Here is a 17,540-nt window from a genome sequence, read left to right as displayed (position 1 = left end):
GAATGCCGGATATAAAATTTGGGGTTATAGGAAGATTTTTCAACAACTTAATACTCTTCATATTTCAAAATAAAAGACTGATTCACAAATTATAAATATTAATAAAAAAATGGATAAGTAAATTTAACATCTTTACAAATCTGGGGTTTTAAACCTTATTTTGAAGAGCAAACATTCATAGAGAGGCATTGAACAAAACTCAAGATCAATTCTAAAAAAGAAAATTTCCAATAATTTTTTTGTTTTGTGATGATTATTGGAACAAAACTCTTGATTTTAAACCTTATTTTAAATTCCAAAGAAGAAAATTTCCAATAATTTTTTGTTTTGTGATGATTATTAACAAAACTCAAGATCAATCACTATATAAAAAAATATGGTTGTATATATCTCGTCCAGTGTTTATTCATAGTCAATTGAATATTGTTCTATCAGGAGTATTGAAGATATAAATTTTGGTTGAAGATGGAAAATTTCTACTTCAACTAATAATTTTGTATTTGAATCTACTTCGGGACCTTTAGTTAGTCTTATTTTCTTCGGATTACTCTTGAGGAGTAATAGATATGTTAGCTTCAAGGGAGAGTGATTTTTCTTAATATCGTCCTTGATATTATATACATATTTTCTTCTGGCCCTTTTTCAAAATGTCTATTAAGATTTGGAAGCACATACTTAGGATTAAAAAAAGGTTTTTATGGGGAAAAGAAACTAAACCAATATATCTATGTTCTTTTAGGCAATATAAATCTTAAGTTGTTGTTGTTATAATTATTATTCATATTATGATTACTCCATCTAAGAATATAAGAATTCCTATGATAAACTATATTATCCGTTTTTATAAAGGTAACTTCAAATTTTCACTATTTTAATTTTAATTTATCTAAATTCTCTATAATTATATATATGATAAACTTTAATAAAAGGTATTTTTTATTAAATTTATTAACTTTTGTATTTTTCTTAAGAGAGGTGAAGATAGGGGTGTTTGCACTACAAAAATGAAAAAATTTATTTGACCTAAAAATAAAATTACTCCACATTTAGTTCAATTTTAAATGGTTAATTAACTAAAATATTTAACTCAATTCAATTCAATTTTATTTAATTTATTTAAATTTATTATAAGTATATAAATTATAATTTACAAAAAATTTATTAATATTAATATGATAAAAATATTATAAAATAATATATTTAGAGTAATATTAAAAATAAAATTAAAAAATATGAACAATCAATTATGTTTTTTATAGAAATAAATTATTAAAATAAATAAATAAATAAAACTAATAAATAGTATTCAACCAAATTAAATTTTGACTAATAGTAAATTAATATAACATAGTATATTGATAAAAAAAACAAATATTACAATAAATGCAATATATGTGATGCGGTTTATCTTAAATTGATTTTGAATAATAAATCTAAAATTAAATCCGGTGTGACTGATTTTTTATAGAAAAATTCAACACATTAAAAATTAATCATTTTTTTTTACAATTTATATTTTTATTAATCAATTTGAACATTTATGATTAAAGATAATAGATGTATGATGCCGCATATAGCTAGGAATATATATATATATATATATATATATATATATATATATATATATATATATATATATATATATATATATATATATATATATATATATATATATATATATATATATATATATATATATATATAATATAATTTAGACAAAAGACAAAATTAATGAAAATTTATAAGATAGCAAAATAAGGAAAATATATTTTAAGGTATGTTCTTAGACCAAATTAAAAAATATATTATATTTTGGTTCATGTGCATTACTGATTATTATCTTTTTTTTCTTTTTGATAAAATACCTTTTTTTTAATATATATATGTATATATATCAACACAAACATTACAAAATTCAATTCATTAAACGAAGAAGATACAAAGAAATGACTCAAAAAGAAAAACTTTTCATAGGAGCCTTGATTGTGTTTCTTATACTTTCATTTGGTAAGTCGACAATCAACAAATAGATTTATTACTTTCTTTATATATATTATGTAAACTAATATTATTACTTTTTTCATTAGGTATGCACAAAATTGAATGTAGAAGAGTAGTACATCTGAAATGCATTGGAAAATGTACAGAATTTCATGATTGTAATGCTGAATGCAAAGATAGGGGTTACACAAGAGGGGAATGTGCTGCACCTGATTATCTCGATTGTTGTTGTATATATATTACTCATAAGTTCAATGATTAGCTTAAAATAAGAGCTTTTCTTCAAGTTAAAATAAAGTGTATGTTTCAAAAATAATTAAGTTTCATTACAATAAAGTGAAAATATGATATATTAATTACTCCCTTCGTTCAAAGTCACTTTAACAAAATATTTTTTTCAAAATAAGAGTTATATTATTTTTATAATATTACATTAATTAATATTTGAGTTAAATATGTATTTGGTCCTCCTAAATATTTCATATTTCAATTTTATCTTTTAAAAAATGATCTTTCTAAAATTTTCATCTACACTTTTGGTCATTCTTGTTAAAGTTGTTGCTAATTTAGTCACTAAGTAATAAACTGTCTCTAAAACCGTCGTTAATTTAATCACTAAATAGTAAATCATCGCTAAAATCGTCCTTAATTATGTTGTTAAGTTGTAAAAAAATTTACTAAATTACAGGAAAGATTAAACGTGTAAATGAAAATTTTTAGAATTTTTTTTTTGAAAGATTAAAAAAATATATGAGATATTTAAGATCACCGTAGACATATTTAACCCTTAACATTTACAAACTTTATTCATAATTAATTATTTTTATTAATATTTTTTATAATACTTTTAAGTCATTAAACCTCATTATACATTTATGATCATGTTTAATAACTAATAGTAATTGGTTTTTATGTGGAAGTATTAAATCATTTGAGAATCTCTCGGTCCTAATTACACTCGGTAGTTTAGGTCTTTGTAAAAATGTTCCAATAATGATGTGAGTATTAAGGAGGAGTGACAACTTTGAAATTAATCTTCAATCTCTTAAATGTAACACATAGCTCTACTCGAGAGGAATGAGAGCAAAGGTTTCTCTTGCTCTGTCAGTCGATGAAGGTGTTTGATGTTTATCTTGAAAGTTGGAAATTTTTTAAGGACCGTTACTTCTTGGTCACTCTCCGGAATCGAAAAGCACATTCTTCGTTCTGCATTCTTCTTGAAGATAGCCCCTCATATTCGGGCCCCCTTGTTTGGATCCAACAAAATGTGGAAACATAATTTAGAAAATTATGCGCAAGAGATAACTTCTTTCGAACTCCAAGAAGTTATCCATTTGCCTCTAAATCTTTGGCCCCAAAAGAAGAGTCGTTGAAAGAAGATTTGTTTTTGTTCTAGGAAAGCTCGGGCTACGAGGATGGGGTCAGTCCTTCGGATGCACTGCCCACCAAAAAAGAGGAGGTGCATTGATACTCGGTCGACTGTAGAAGCAACTACTGCTCAGGAGAGAAAATATTTCTTTGGTGAGAGGATTGGATTATCTTTTAGTTTGTCTTCATTATCCGTTTAGTATTTTTCCTTACATTCTTATTTATCTTGTTGGGGTTGGTTTGTGACATTTTTAAGGGAAGAAACCTCGGGCGTCAAAGAACGCACCTTTGTCTCCTTCTCCTAACTATTATGCAACCCTAGTAGAGACAACAACATGAGAAGCTTAGGGGAATGGAATGCCTTGCTTCTTGATCAAAAACATCTGGCTCAACCCGAACAAGTTTATAGGTTGGACTAGGGGCATTCATCCTCAGAAAGTTAGAGCAAAAATTCCCATGACCGGTCTATGTCTTATGCTAGAAAAACTACCAAAAGAGACTTTGGCAAAGGTCAAGCTCAAGTGGGAAATCCTGCAAAAAAGTACAAGTCATTGTATCCCTCCCTATGGTGGATTAATTTGGGTTATAACCAATCTACTCTTCCCTCCTTCAACCTTCCCGAATTCTTCACGACCAATGGGCCCCAATTTTTCAAAGAAGTGCATTCTTGCCTCCTGGAAGAGAACTACTGCTACATTTGAAACCTACTGGATACGTCTAAGCTGAAACTGATGGTAGAGACATCCTAGCAGATGTACTGGGGTACCACCTTGATGTTCATAACAGCTGCTGGTCGGGGCGAGGTGCTAGCTCCCGACAATCCTACCAAGGAAAAAGAGGTTCTAAAGGGTCAATATGATGTCATCGTCTATGAGCGGAACAAACTCCGAGAATAGCTAGTCGGACTTTAAATGACCATAGAGACATATGGTGTTTCTTCTAAACTTGCTGCAAAGTCACGTGCCTAGAAGGTTCATTGTCAGAGAAGGAGAAAACCTTAAGCAATACTAAAATTGGGAGAATTTTGAGAAGCCCTGACTTCTTCTTTCTACAAGATTAAGAAGGATGAGAAAACCCTCTAGAAAGAGAATTTTGGTCGTTCCAAGGAGGTGACAACTTATGAGGAATGCCTGGTGGAGGTGATGAAAGAGCTCGATGCCTCTCTCAACGAAAAAAATCCATTTTACGCATGCTACTTTTTAGAATGCCCTAAATCAGGTTTGTTCTTCCTTAGATTGGAGATTCCATAGGAACAGTTGGATCTGTAGAAGGAAGTCATGGAGGGGAAGTTAGTGTGTGATGAGGATGAGCCATGTTGCTCTTGTTAATTAATAGTTATAATTTGTTATCAGTTTTGGTTTTTTTAATAATATTTCTTGGATATCTCATGATTTTGCTTTTATAATTAATCTACTTCCTTCCATTAGATGGCTTTGATTTGCTTCCTTCTTTGTGCTTTATTTTCCTTTGTTAATTATTTGGATTTGCACAACTTTATTTCATTGTAGTCTTTTACAATTATATTTTTTTCTGTGGTCTTCAATGATTTTCTTTCATCGTGTGATCTTATATGATTTTATTTTATCATATGGCCTTATATGATTTTATTTCATCATATAATCTTTCACGATTTTATATCATTGTATCGTCGGCGTGAATGAGCTTGGTGTCCGTTTTGCTTTGGTGTATTTGGGGACTATCCCTTGCCAAAGTTCAGTTCCCCTTCCTTGACCTCATGTGAAAACATGATTCAATGTCAACGTATCTATGGCTCCACCATATATGTTGTGGAATGTCTAGCTACCAACAGTGGTATGCTAGAAATGGCTTTGTTCACCTTGATAATTATACATCCTATTCTTCACTTGGAAAAGACAATCATATCATTCAAAAAAACCATTTAATTACTCATATCAAAGTATTACATCACATAATAGTTTTTCATTTCACATTTGTACAACCTAGGGAAGGTTTAGCTAAAATATTGCTTGAGCCTAGTAGCATTCCACATCCTTGGGATTTATTCTCCATGAAGAGTATCTAAAGTGTACACCTCATTTCCTGTGTTAGCCTTGATCATGTATAATCCTTCTCAATTGAATGCAAGTTTCCCGTATCCTGCATTCTTTCCACCAACGTCTTGTATTAACACCAAATCACCAGGATGGAACTCTCCAGGCCAGACTCGCTTGTTGTTCTTGACTGCAATTGTTTATTTCACGAATACACTCATGAGGGCGTCAAAGGTTCCATTTTTTCCAAAAATTCTACATCTTCCCTGATGGCTTGTGCGTTTCCTTCCTTTGGTAATGGGTATGTCTTCCTCCAACTCATTTCTCCTATCTCGATACGGGTGACGACTTCAGTCTCGTAAGTGATTCGAAAGTGTGTCTCACTTGTTGTTGAATGATGTCTAGTTTATAGGCCTAAAGATCGCATCAGAGTTCCTTCACCTAGTTTTCCTTAGTTTATTCGAGCCTTCATATCAATCTCTTTAGCCTAAACCAATTTTTTTCTTGTGCTTGCACGTTTGTTTCGGGATGCTCAAGTGACGTGAAATGTTGCTTGACGTTTCGGAATATGAACCTAAAATTCTTTTCACAAGAGTTGCTTCAGCATGATCAATAGGAATTGTACCATGATCAATGCACGCTGTGATAGGAGAGATCCAATAGGGTTACGAGATGTCTGCGATAATTGCCATTATCACTTTAGGAGTTTCGAGTCTTGGATTTCTCAGATTTTTCTCGATGAAGGAATGGTTGACACAATATGTTTTGGTGCTTGCGAGTTTAGAAAGGACATGTGTCATGGTATTCTGCTCTCTTGGTACATCTAGGATTTCATGAGATTTGAACTTCACTAACTTTTCCCTAGTTAAGTTGACGTATTACTGTAACAAAGGGCCTTTAGCCTGAGGCTCTATCTTAATATGCGATACCACTAGTTGTGATACTGTTCGTATCTTGATAATTTTCTTCCATCTCAGCTGGCAGAGTGAGGTCGACGATGAAAGCTTCATACTCAACTTGATTGTTGGTAATGAGAAATTCTAAATGTAGGGATACTTCAATTATTAACATGTATCATTCTTCAATATGATGGTGAACACTGTAAGACCCAAGTTCGAAGAGGGAAGAGAGTGGTTGTAACACCTGAGGCTGGAGAGAGCGGGGAACGGTTGCCTGAATTCACATCGGAATGAGAGGATCCTGAGGATGTGCAGGTATGTGACTACATGGTTGAAGGAAGGCTTATAAGAATTGATTTGTACCTCTTATACCAACAAGATGCATCTTCTTTCCGGTAGCCTAACAAATAAGAAATCCATAGTTAAACATGCTTAACTTGGAGTAGTATTTGGATGGGTGACCTTCTGGGAAGTTTCCCAGAAAGCATGTGAGTGAGGATAAAGCATATAGAAAAAACTCGTTTTGGTTTGTGGAGTTAGTTGGTAATCCTGAAAGGAGTATGTGGCATTACAAATGGTATCAGAGCATACCTCTCCCAGTACGATGTGGTTTGGGGATGAACCAAGTAGAAGATGGTGGTCATGTAATGCACGAGGTCGAAGAGGACATGGAGTGGTTGTAACACTCGAGGCTGAAGAGGGCAGGGAGTGGTCGCCCGAATTCACATTGGAATGAGAGGATCTTGAGGGTGTGCAGGTATGAGACTGCATGGTTGAAGGAAGGCTTATAAGGATTGATTGGTACTACATACACTAACAAGATGCATCTTCTTTTTGGTAGCCTAACAAATAAGAAATCCCTAGTTAAGCATGACTCACTTGGAGTAGTATTTGGATGAGTGACCTTCTTGGAAGTTTCCCAAAGCATGTTGAAAAGACTCGTGTTGATTTGTGGGGTTATTCAATAATCCTAAAAGAAGTATGGGGCATTACAAACACACTCCCTCAGCCACTTGACGATCCATATGTGAACATGACCCATGTATGAGTTGGTTAAGGTGCACCTAGAGTCATTTGTGCTATGAAATATGCAAATAATTGGCATATCAACCCTTTCTTAGGCTCGAAAGAGACATCAAACTTTAACACTTCGATAGACCATTTTTGCAACCGTCCAACTAGATCAAGTATATGGAAGACTTGTTTTAGAGGCAGATTAGTGCAAACGATGATAACATATGCCATGAAGTAAAGAAGTAAAGTCCCAACTAATGGGATAAGGTTACCAATGCATATGGTGCTTTCTTTATCTCATAGTAGCATGTTTCTCGTGTGTGTGTGTCTATATATATATATATATATATATATATATATATATATATATATATATATATATATATATATATATATATATATATAATATATATATATATATATATATATATATATATATATATATCACACTTGCTTGTAAGTGGAATTTTCCTCTCGTATGAGAACAACATTATCCGCTTCAGAAGATATGTCTAAGTAAAGGAACAAAATGCCCACTACGAAGGCCTGGACAAAATCGATGGGTTCAACAAGGTCGTTTTTAGAGACAAGAACGTATTCTTTCACTCCGTGGTCCACTCAAAGTATGCTTCTTTCTTCAATAACTTGCAAAATGACAATGCATGCTGAGCTGACTTGGATATAAATTTGTTTAGGGTGGTGATTATCCCATTTAATTTCAATACTAATTTGGGTTCACTTCTATGCATCCCTCTATTAGGTAGAAGCCTCAAAATTTGATGACTTTGACCCTAAAGGTGCATTTCTCTAGGTTGAGCCCCATATTGTATTGTCAAATCCTTTGAAACATACTAGCTAGGTGGTCATCATAAAGCTCTTTATTACCATACTTAACGATCATGTTATCCACGCGGGCTTCTAATTTTTTGCTTATATTTTCCATGAAGATAATATTCCTCATTATCTGGTATATTGCCCTTGCATTTTTAGGCCAAAAGGCATGACATTATAGCTATAGTTGGCTCCCTCAGTCATGAAGGTTATCTTGTCTTTGTCTGCCTCGTACATAAGTATATGGTTAAGGTTGGATTATGCATACATGAATGATAATAACTTGTAACTAACTGAATTGTCTAATAGATTTTCTATGTTTGGGAATGGGTATGAATCTTTAGAATAGTCATGAAATAGGTCGGTGTAATCCATGGATAATCTCCACTTCCCCGACGCTTTCTTGACCAGCACAACATTGGACAACCATTTAGTATTTCTTACTTCGGATAAAAAAATTGGCATCCAGTAGGCCCTGGACTATCTTCTTGGTGGCTTCGACCTTCTTAAGAGATTATCGTTTCCTTCGTTAAGCCATAAAGCGAATGAAGGGGTCAATATTCAACCAATGATAAGTCATGTAGGGTTTATTCTAAGCATTTCTTCAGGAGAAACTGCAAATAGGTCGACATTAGATTTAAGGCACTCAATGAACTCTTCTTCACCATGGACGGTAATTAAGCCACTATAAAAATCGACTGTGAAGAATTATTGTCGAGCTGGATGATTTCAAAGGTCCCCATAAAATCGACCTTAATGTTCCCACTTTGACTTTCGCCGATACACCGACTTCATCATTTCGCCGTGCTTCGCCTTCTCGCATGTCAAAGTAAATTGGACTAACAACTTGGCATATCTTCTTCTTTCTTTTCTCTAATGAGACGACGGTCCCAAGGAGGTTTTATTGTATGACTTCATGTATGAGGTGAGTTCCATGCAGATCACCGAAACAATAACCGATTTGTCTGCATCATTGTGATATTTCATCTTCAAATGGATTAGAGAGGTCATTATGTCTAATATCGTGAGGAATGACCTTCTAAGGATGCCATTGCAAACGCTTTTACAAGGGATCACGAGGAAATGCACATTCACATTTTTTTTGTATTTCCCTTCCTCAAAAGAGACTAACAACTCGATCGTTCCACTTGGAAGAGTGGAGAAATCACTGAACGCTAACAAACTTTTGGTTTCATGCCACTTTAAACCTCGATTGCATACACAAATCTCATAAAGATTCCAATGTACATTTGATCACAAGAGTTCCCATCATCAATGTGGGTTCCTAATACTTAATGGTTTGATATGGTGGACGTTACGACTAGTGGAAGTGTCACATTAGGAGTCTCATCCACTTCTCGCTGCATCGAAATCCTAAAATAGGTATGTGATCTTCCTGCCTCTTGTTCGCCGTCAGCGATTTGGGTGAGCTTCGCGGTGGAAGTTCTTTCTCAATAAACGATTCTCTGTCGACTAGAGCAACATAGAGGAAATGGAAATATCTTGAGGTTGGAAAACTTGCGGTGTCTTTGGAAACTGGATTGATAGTCCCCATCTTCATCAAGTAAGCCCACTGTAATATTTTGTAATTTTTGAATCAGAGAGATTTGATCTTCGAATTTGTATGAATCAGAAGTCGTTTCCCACATACAACCTCATTATCCCGTTAAGGAACCATAAATGTATGGTGAAGTGATGAAATAGAGTCTTGGTGTGATGGAGCAAGCTTCCGGTACAACGGAGAGAGGGTGAACCTGCAAGATCAACACTCCAACGTCCAAGACAGTTAGTGAGCAGCAAAAGAGTAGAGTAAGTTATTGTTAGATACCTTAGATCTCGCGTCGAATATCATACATATGAGGGACGATTGGAGATGCTCATGCTTCCCGACGTGGAATGCGAGGAATCGTTGGATAATATCCAATGGTGAACATCCATTTTTGATGTGGATCGAGTGCGACTCTCAAGGTTGTGAGTCCACTGTACCTTCAACACCTTATAATTGGCTAGAAAGATACACCATATATCATATACCATCATTATACCCTATGTTCTGAATCATTGTCCATAACATCTCTCAAATTCTCAACAAATTCAATAAGAACATAATGTGATGTATTCATACAATTATAAATATCAAAGTTTTCGTCAACTCCGATTTAGTACATAGAAAAGAACAGATGAATTCGTATTCTTAGATCCGCTGTCTTGTTTTGACTCCTACTTTTCTAGACATCTCATGATAATAGCATGTCAACTTGCAAGCAAAACCAATAGCCATCAAACTACTATCATCTCACTTTGCAATAAAAATGTTACATATGTATCCAAATCCAAGCTGCATATAAACCAACAAACCCCTCATCCATTTCTCTCATCCCAATCTCCAATAACAAACAAAAACCCACTCATCAATCAATGTCCACTTTTACTAACTTGTTTCTTCTATTCACATTCATATTCCTCTCTCAAACTCCTTCTTCTCTCTCTAAAAGATGCCATCCAGAAGATGAAAGGATCCTTCTCCAAATCAAAAAAGAATTCAACAATCCATCTCTTCTCTCCTCATGGAAACCACACACTGATTGTTGCAACTTCAACTGGTACGGCGTTGGTTGTTCTGCCTTAATCAACGAACGTGTCGGTTATTTAAGTATCTCAAACGACACAAACCTTTTTTCTCAATTTCCTCCATCCATCGGTAACATACCTTACTTAGAGGCATTATTTATCTTTGATTTACCAAATCTCACTGGACCAATTCCAGACTCCATAACCAAACTCACCAAGCTCAAATACCTCACAATAAGCTCAACCGGCGTAACAGGACCAATACCAAATTTCACAGACCAATTTACAAACCTAGTTAACTTGGATCTTTCACACAATAACCTCTTTGGAACACTCCCTCCTTCACTATACAAACTACCTAGTCTTTCTGGTGTTCTCTTTAACAACAACAAGTTAACAGGTTCAATCCCTCCAACGTATGGTTACTTCAATAACAGCAACGTAGCTTCTTTGGATGTCTCTTACAACAAACTCTCCGGGAAACTTCCAATTTCATTGGCCATGTTGGATATTTACCTTGTTGAATTGGCTTATAATAAGTTTGAAGGCGATGCTTCTATGCTTTTTGGTTCCAATAAAAAGACATCGGTGATAGACATTTCGGGGAACCATTTTGCTTTTGATTTTGGAAGAATTCAGTTGTCTAAAACGGTTGTAATATTGGATGTGAGTCACAATAAGATATATGGGAATTTTCCTATAGGAATGGAAAATGTAACATCATTGAATGTGAGCTACAATATGTTGTGTGGTGAGATTCCAAAAGTTGGATATTTCAACACTTTTGATTTGTCTTCATTCATTCACAACAAGTGCTTGTGTGGATCTCCTCTTCCAAATTGCAAGTGAGAGGCTAGGTCTTGATTGGGAATAGATTCTCTCGAGTGTGATTATAAGTAAAGTGCAATTTATTGTCATTGAAAATCTCTTGTCATCTAAAATTTTCAAATATTTCACTTTATTCTTCAATGGTGAAAAATTACACTTTACTTTAGTTTAAATCCCACTTGAGAGGATCATGGTCATCTTGTTTTAACATGATGAGAATAATACTACTTAATTCATTTTAAAATAACATGACTTAATGTTTTTATAATATGTTTTTGATTAAGATAAATTATTGAATAAAAAGGAAAAACTTTCGAAAGTACAAATAGATAGGGAATCTCAACAAGTATCATAATTAAAAAAAAAATTACATTGATTAATCTATTTCGACAAACATTTCTCTTTTTAAAAAATGTGAGATATCTTGAATATAAAAGAACATATAAATTGTAAACTACTCTTCAATTTAATTAAAAGATGTCAAAAGAAAAATATTCACACTAGAAAATGGGCGAATGACAAATATATAGCCGGTTTAATGTCAAAGATTTATCAAATTCCTTCAACTAGCATATTCGATAATAAACATGATTTCATACTATTCAACTTACAAAATAGTGAAAACTCCAATTTTAAAGGTTTCCAATAATGTTCGTGAATTATCCTTGAATCACTACTATAAAATATACATTTGGTAATACTAAATTACAACAATATGACAATTAACCGCGGTAATACCTCATTTTTGGATGTGGTTTCTATATATTACAAAAAAAAACATTGCATTACGGTCAAAACAATTAACCGTGATTATACATTCATAAAGTGACAGGGTTCAAATCACAACTCACACAATTTTCTACTTTTTTGTTACATTGAGTATTGTCCTTAATATATATATATATATATATATATATATATATATATATTATATATATATATATATATATATATATATTAAAATACATAAAATCACGGTTGTTAATGTAAACTGTTGTCAAATACATTATATTTTATCACGATTTTTGAATATGACCTGGTGAAATAGTTTACACATATATAAGCGAATTAACTCTCGCTTCTTGACAGTATCACCATATCTCTCACAGCAAAACCCTATCACACATTTTCTCTCTTCTTTTTCGTCATTAGTTTTTCTATTCTACAGTATATCCTCAATCTTGTGCTTCATACATAAAAGTATTCTTCTTCTTCCTTACTCTCTCGTTTTCGTGTATGTTGTTGTTATGTTTCACATGATTTTCTTCTTGTTCAAGAGTTTATGTTTTTTTGTACGTTGTTGTATATTGTTGTTGTTGTTGATAAATGTAGACAAATATTAATTGACATGATTTTCATATAATTTACCTCGATTTCACTTGTTTTATTGTTGGTTGTTATTGACAAATAGTTTTCTATATTCTCTCTTGTTAATGTGTGTTGTTGTTATGTTGATGTTATTGTTATGTATGTTGATAAATTTTTATTGATTTACAATGTACTGCTAGTTTACATTAACATGCTACTTTTTTCATGGTGTTTGTAGGATTACAATTGATTTTTGTTGATATGAAGAAAAATACAAGAGATGATGAAACTGAAGTGAAAGATGCAAACTTGTGTGATCGACCTAGAATGACATTCATTCAAATTTAACACAAATTTGAAGTTTTCTTCTCACTTTCATCCTCCTTTCATTTTACAAGTTTGCATACTATAGGTGTGGTTCACATGATGGTTTATCTTAATTGTCCACAAATCTTTTCAGTTAAAGGTATGTATATTGTTGATAAATGGTGTTGTATATTGTTGATGTTGTTTTGTGTTGTTTGTTAATAAATGGTTTTTCATGTGCAACTAGTAAGTGGTTATGGTTCTTTACTTATCACTCATGCAACTGGTTGTGTGAACATGGATCTAAATGAGTTGCGAACTTGTGTTTGCTGTGAAAATATTATATGAGTCTTTCATATAATATTCCCATGGTGAACACATGTTTTCTACTATCCCTTCTACTTTATCATCTTCATAGTTTACAAGAATGGTTAGTATACACCCTAGAAATTCTAAATAGTCGAGTTATCAGTCATTGTGACTGAGTTGATATGTCGGGTATTTATGAAAAGTAAATGGTTACCGAGTTGCTAAATGTGATACAAGTAAGAGTTCGAGTTCCATGGTTCTCAGAGGGGCGGCAATGTGTGTGGTCGGCGTAACGGCTATGTGGCAGTTCCATGGTTGCAGAGACGTTACAAAAGGTGATGAAAAAGATGTTATATGACAATGACGACAATGATAAACATTATCATCATCATTTAATCAGGAAAACTGAAGGGACATTTCTTAAATGATCTTTGGAAGTGAGACGAGTATAAAAAGGACTCCCTAGTAAGAAGAAAGGGGATGGCAAAGTAACACCAAATTCACAGTGCATTTGTGATCTCATCTGACTCGCCTCAGAGAGATTATCCAAAAATGTTTATAATGAAAATTTGGTGCCCACTGTAGGGCCTCGGTAAAACTTTCCCAGGCCACAGAAAAACACCATCTACATCATAATAACATCATGTTTGGATCGTCTCTCAGTAGGAGTGAACCTCGCACTCCACCAGACATGGCACAACTTTTAACAATCGCAGAGATTTTATGCCAGCAGAATAAGTCCTTGCAAGAGAGTGGTCACACACTTCAACAAACAGAAAGCACTAGGGAGAAGGAAGCAAAAGAGGAACTTTTGGATCCTTAACCTCTTTCAGAAGCAATTTGGGGAGATCAAGTCCCCGAAAATTTCAAACCACCACCTTTGTCGTCGTTTGGTGGAAAAAGTGATCTATAGAAGTATATAATTTTAATTAACAATCAAATGGCAATAGTCAGTGCTTCAGACTCTTTAAAGTGAAAACTCATGGCAGTGACGTTCAAATATGTAGCCTTAGGCTGGTACATGAGCTTTCCAATATTCTCCATCACTGTGTACCAGGATCTGACCAGGAAGATGGTGCAACACTTTTCTGTTGACAAGCATAGAAATGCGTCCACCACTAGCTTGTTCAATGTCTGCTAGGGGCCCTCTGAGTCTCTCCGTGAGGGTCTCGACTTCAAAGAGGTTTTCTACACTCAGGACCTGGAGAGCGTACCTTCTTTGGGCGAATCTAGTTTCCCCATCCCCGACGAATCCTCTTGCTATGGTGTTGAGCATGTAGCTCACAACTTTACTAGCTTTTCTCTAAAGCACCTCATTGGCTTTGCTGGCCAGGGGCTCCCAACGTCATCTCACTCTCCCGAGTTAGAATTTCCTTTCAAAATGGAAGGAGTTTCGCATCACATATTCTTCAGGTTCCCTTTCTGGACCAGCCTCTCAGTTTTCTTTTTCATATAATAGCAATCCTCAGTATGGTGTCCCTTGACTCTATGGAACTTTCACCACCTTCTCGGTTCGAATCCCATCACGTCCTCCTTAGAAGCAGGTGACGTATAGATGTTTTTGTTGGTGTAAGCCCTAGAGGCCAATACTTTTGGTACTGTCGCATCTCGAAAAATACGATTCCTCGCGATGGTCGCGGAAAAATTTAGTTCGAACAGAGTCGCCACCGAACTTTATTTATCCCAATGAAGGAATAGGAAAATATCGATAAAACCTTTTAAAAAAATAGAATAATGGTCGTCGCAACCATATTCGGGTTCGGGAGTCGATTACGCAAGGGGAAGGTATTAGCACCCCTCACGTCCGTTGTACTCAACGGGAACCTTTTAGTCTAATTTGCTATTTGAATGTTAGTTAAATGTTATTCGCTTTCTTCGAGTAATTTAAAATTGATAATAAATATGGATGAAGACCTCAGAGGGGAAAATGGGAGGTTTTTTATTAGTGTGCTCGCGAAGATACAGCAATCTCCTGCCTACGTATCCTTATGGTGCAATAAGGAAATCAGAGCATTCGTAGTTCGGGCAACTACGAATATTTGGTTGGTTTTGTTTTTGATGAACGACTGTGTAGGTCGGCGTTCTAAAGGCTAAACGCTGGCTTGTCTACTCTCGGGGGAGGCTTAAGCACTGGTTTGTTATGCGCATTAGAAAGGATTGACAGTGTTCTTTTGATGAGGTTTTGGTCACGCGGGGGTGACAAGTTGAATTGATGTGTTTGGGTGTTGATTTGGTTTCGATCGCGCGGGGGCGAGAAGTTAGTTTGATTTTTTGAGGATGTTTTTGGAGAACGACGAAAGGTTGAGCAATGTGGTGTTCACCAATCGTCCAATTCTTTCGAGGAATAATAAGGCGTCCGCCTTCTAGTCCCTTTTCGTTCGAATTATTTTGAAAGTTTGTTTATGGATGTTGAATATGCACGGTAGTGAGGCGTACGCCCCCTACTTGCTTATTCAAGGAATAATGAGGCGTACGCCACCTATTCCCTTATCCAAGTTTATTTAATGTGTTTTAGTCGGAAGTCGATAATTTGTGCAATATGGCGTACGCCAATTATCCAATTAATCGAGAGACTGTGAGGCGTACGCCTCCCATCTCTTATCATCCGAGGTTTAAATTGTAAAAGATATGTTTAGATGTTTGTATATGATTTGCGTAGATAGTTTGTATTTTGAATTGGTAGGTTTGGATTTGAAGATGATTTGAGTTTATTCGATTGTGGTTTTGAATTGATGACGAAGATTCGAGCAATATGGCGTACGCCAATTATTCGAATAATCGAGAGATAATGAAGCGGATGCTTACTATTCTCCTTTTCATCTGAAATGTGGAGTTAAAAGGATTAGGATTTGTAATTGATTTGAAACATTATGATTTGAAGTCGCATGATTTAAGGTTTAATTTGATGACGAAGATTCGAGCAATGTGGCGTACGCCAATTATTCGAATAATCGAAAGATAGCGAGGCGTACGCCTCCTATCCTTAATTATCGGAGATTTAGAATTAAGAAATTTGGAATAATGATTTAAATTGTTATGGTTTGGAAATAAATTGAGTTTAGGAATTATATTTGATTTGGAAAAGTAATTGAATTTGTAAGTTTTAAGATTTAACCGGGTGACAAAAACTCGTGCAATATGGCGTACGCCAATTATTCGAGTAATTGAGAAATAATGAAGCGTACGCTTCCTACCTCCTTTTCATCCCAAGTTATATTTTAAGAGGAAATGATTTTGAAATTGAATGGTTTGAGAAAAATGATTTGAATTTGTGTTTATTAATGAAATGAAAGATTTTTTAGTGTATTATTTCATCTACTCGATTAATCAATAATCAAATAGGTCTCATTGTAAGGAAGCCCAAGAGTAAGCTATGTGAGGTTGATGGCGATGCGAAGAGCAATCGACTTACAAGGGTGTTTTAAAAATGGGCTCGACATTTAAATCGAGAATTGTGATTTGTGCATTTTTTGAAATTGGTTTTGTGTTGGATGATGAATTGAAATTGAAATGAAATTATAAATGATTTATGAAAAGATGATTTGTGAAGTAATTTAGCTTGAAATGATTTGAAGTTTGTAATTGGAAGAAATTAATCCATTTTTTTTAAAAACAAAATTAATTTATTAAAATTTATTAAATTGATTAATTAAATTAATTAAAATTAATTATCAAAATTATCTAATTAAATTAAATAATTAAGTTAATTAAAATTGATTAATAGAAATTAAACTAATTAAAGATTTTAATCGATTAATTAAGTTCAAAGAGAAAATTACAGTTTAATGTATTTATGCATGGTTATACTACATTGCCACTAAAATCAACTTACTGTAAAAATTTCAGCAAGAAACGTTACATACATTTCAACTGTTCCAAACAAATTCCAAGCATTTCCAAATATTTCTATGAAAGGCAAAATGAAAAGGCAACAACAAACAGGTTACTCGTAATACAACACCCAGTCCCCACCCTTGGCTCATGATGCGTCAGAATTCATACAACAACAAAACCGTTTTCCCGGCACCAAAACATAAACAACCCTAAAATTCCATAACCGAAATCCAGGAAATATGCAATCAACAGAGCAAAC

General features: G+C 34.0%; 1 protein-coding gene and 1 long non-coding RNA gene across 2 annotated transcripts; both read left to right on the top strand.

Moving 5' to 3' along the window:
• Positions 1–1,901: 1,901 nt before the first annotated feature.
• LOC127093259 (uncharacterized) lies at positions 1,902–2,360 on the top strand. Its single transcript, XR_007792504.1, has 2 exons — positions 1,902–2,007; positions 2,088–2,360. It is a non-coding gene; the product is annotated as an uncharacterized LOC127093259 (long non-coding RNA).
• An 8,076-nt stretch (positions 2,361–10,436) lies between these two features.
• Positions 10,437–11,665, top strand: LOC127097266 (polygalacturonase inhibitor). Its single transcript, XM_051035770.1, has one exon. The coding sequence runs from the start codon at positions 10,544–10,546 to the stop codon at positions 11,543–11,545; it is 1,002 nt and encodes a 333-aa protein (XP_050891727.1). The 5' UTR covers positions 10,437–10,543; the 3' UTR covers positions 11,546–11,665.
• Positions 11,666–17,540: the final 5,875 nt, after the last annotated feature.

This window comes from Lathyrus oleraceus, chromosome 6, assembly GCF_024323335.1.
Source record: "Lathyrus oleraceus cultivar Zhongwan6 chromosome 6, CAAS_Psat_ZW6_1.0, whole genome shotgun sequence".
Classification (NCBI taxonomy): Eukaryota; Viridiplantae; Streptophyta; class Magnoliopsida; order Fabales; family Fabaceae; genus Lathyrus; species Lathyrus oleraceus.
Note: the sequence above shows the minus strand (reverse complement) of the source record. Positions and strands in the feature narration are given on the sequence as shown.

Coding starts and splice junctions, on each gene's coding strand:
- LOC127097266 (XM_051035770.1), top strand. CDS start 10,544: ATGTCCACTTTTACTAACTTGTTTCTTCTATTCACATTCATATTCCTC.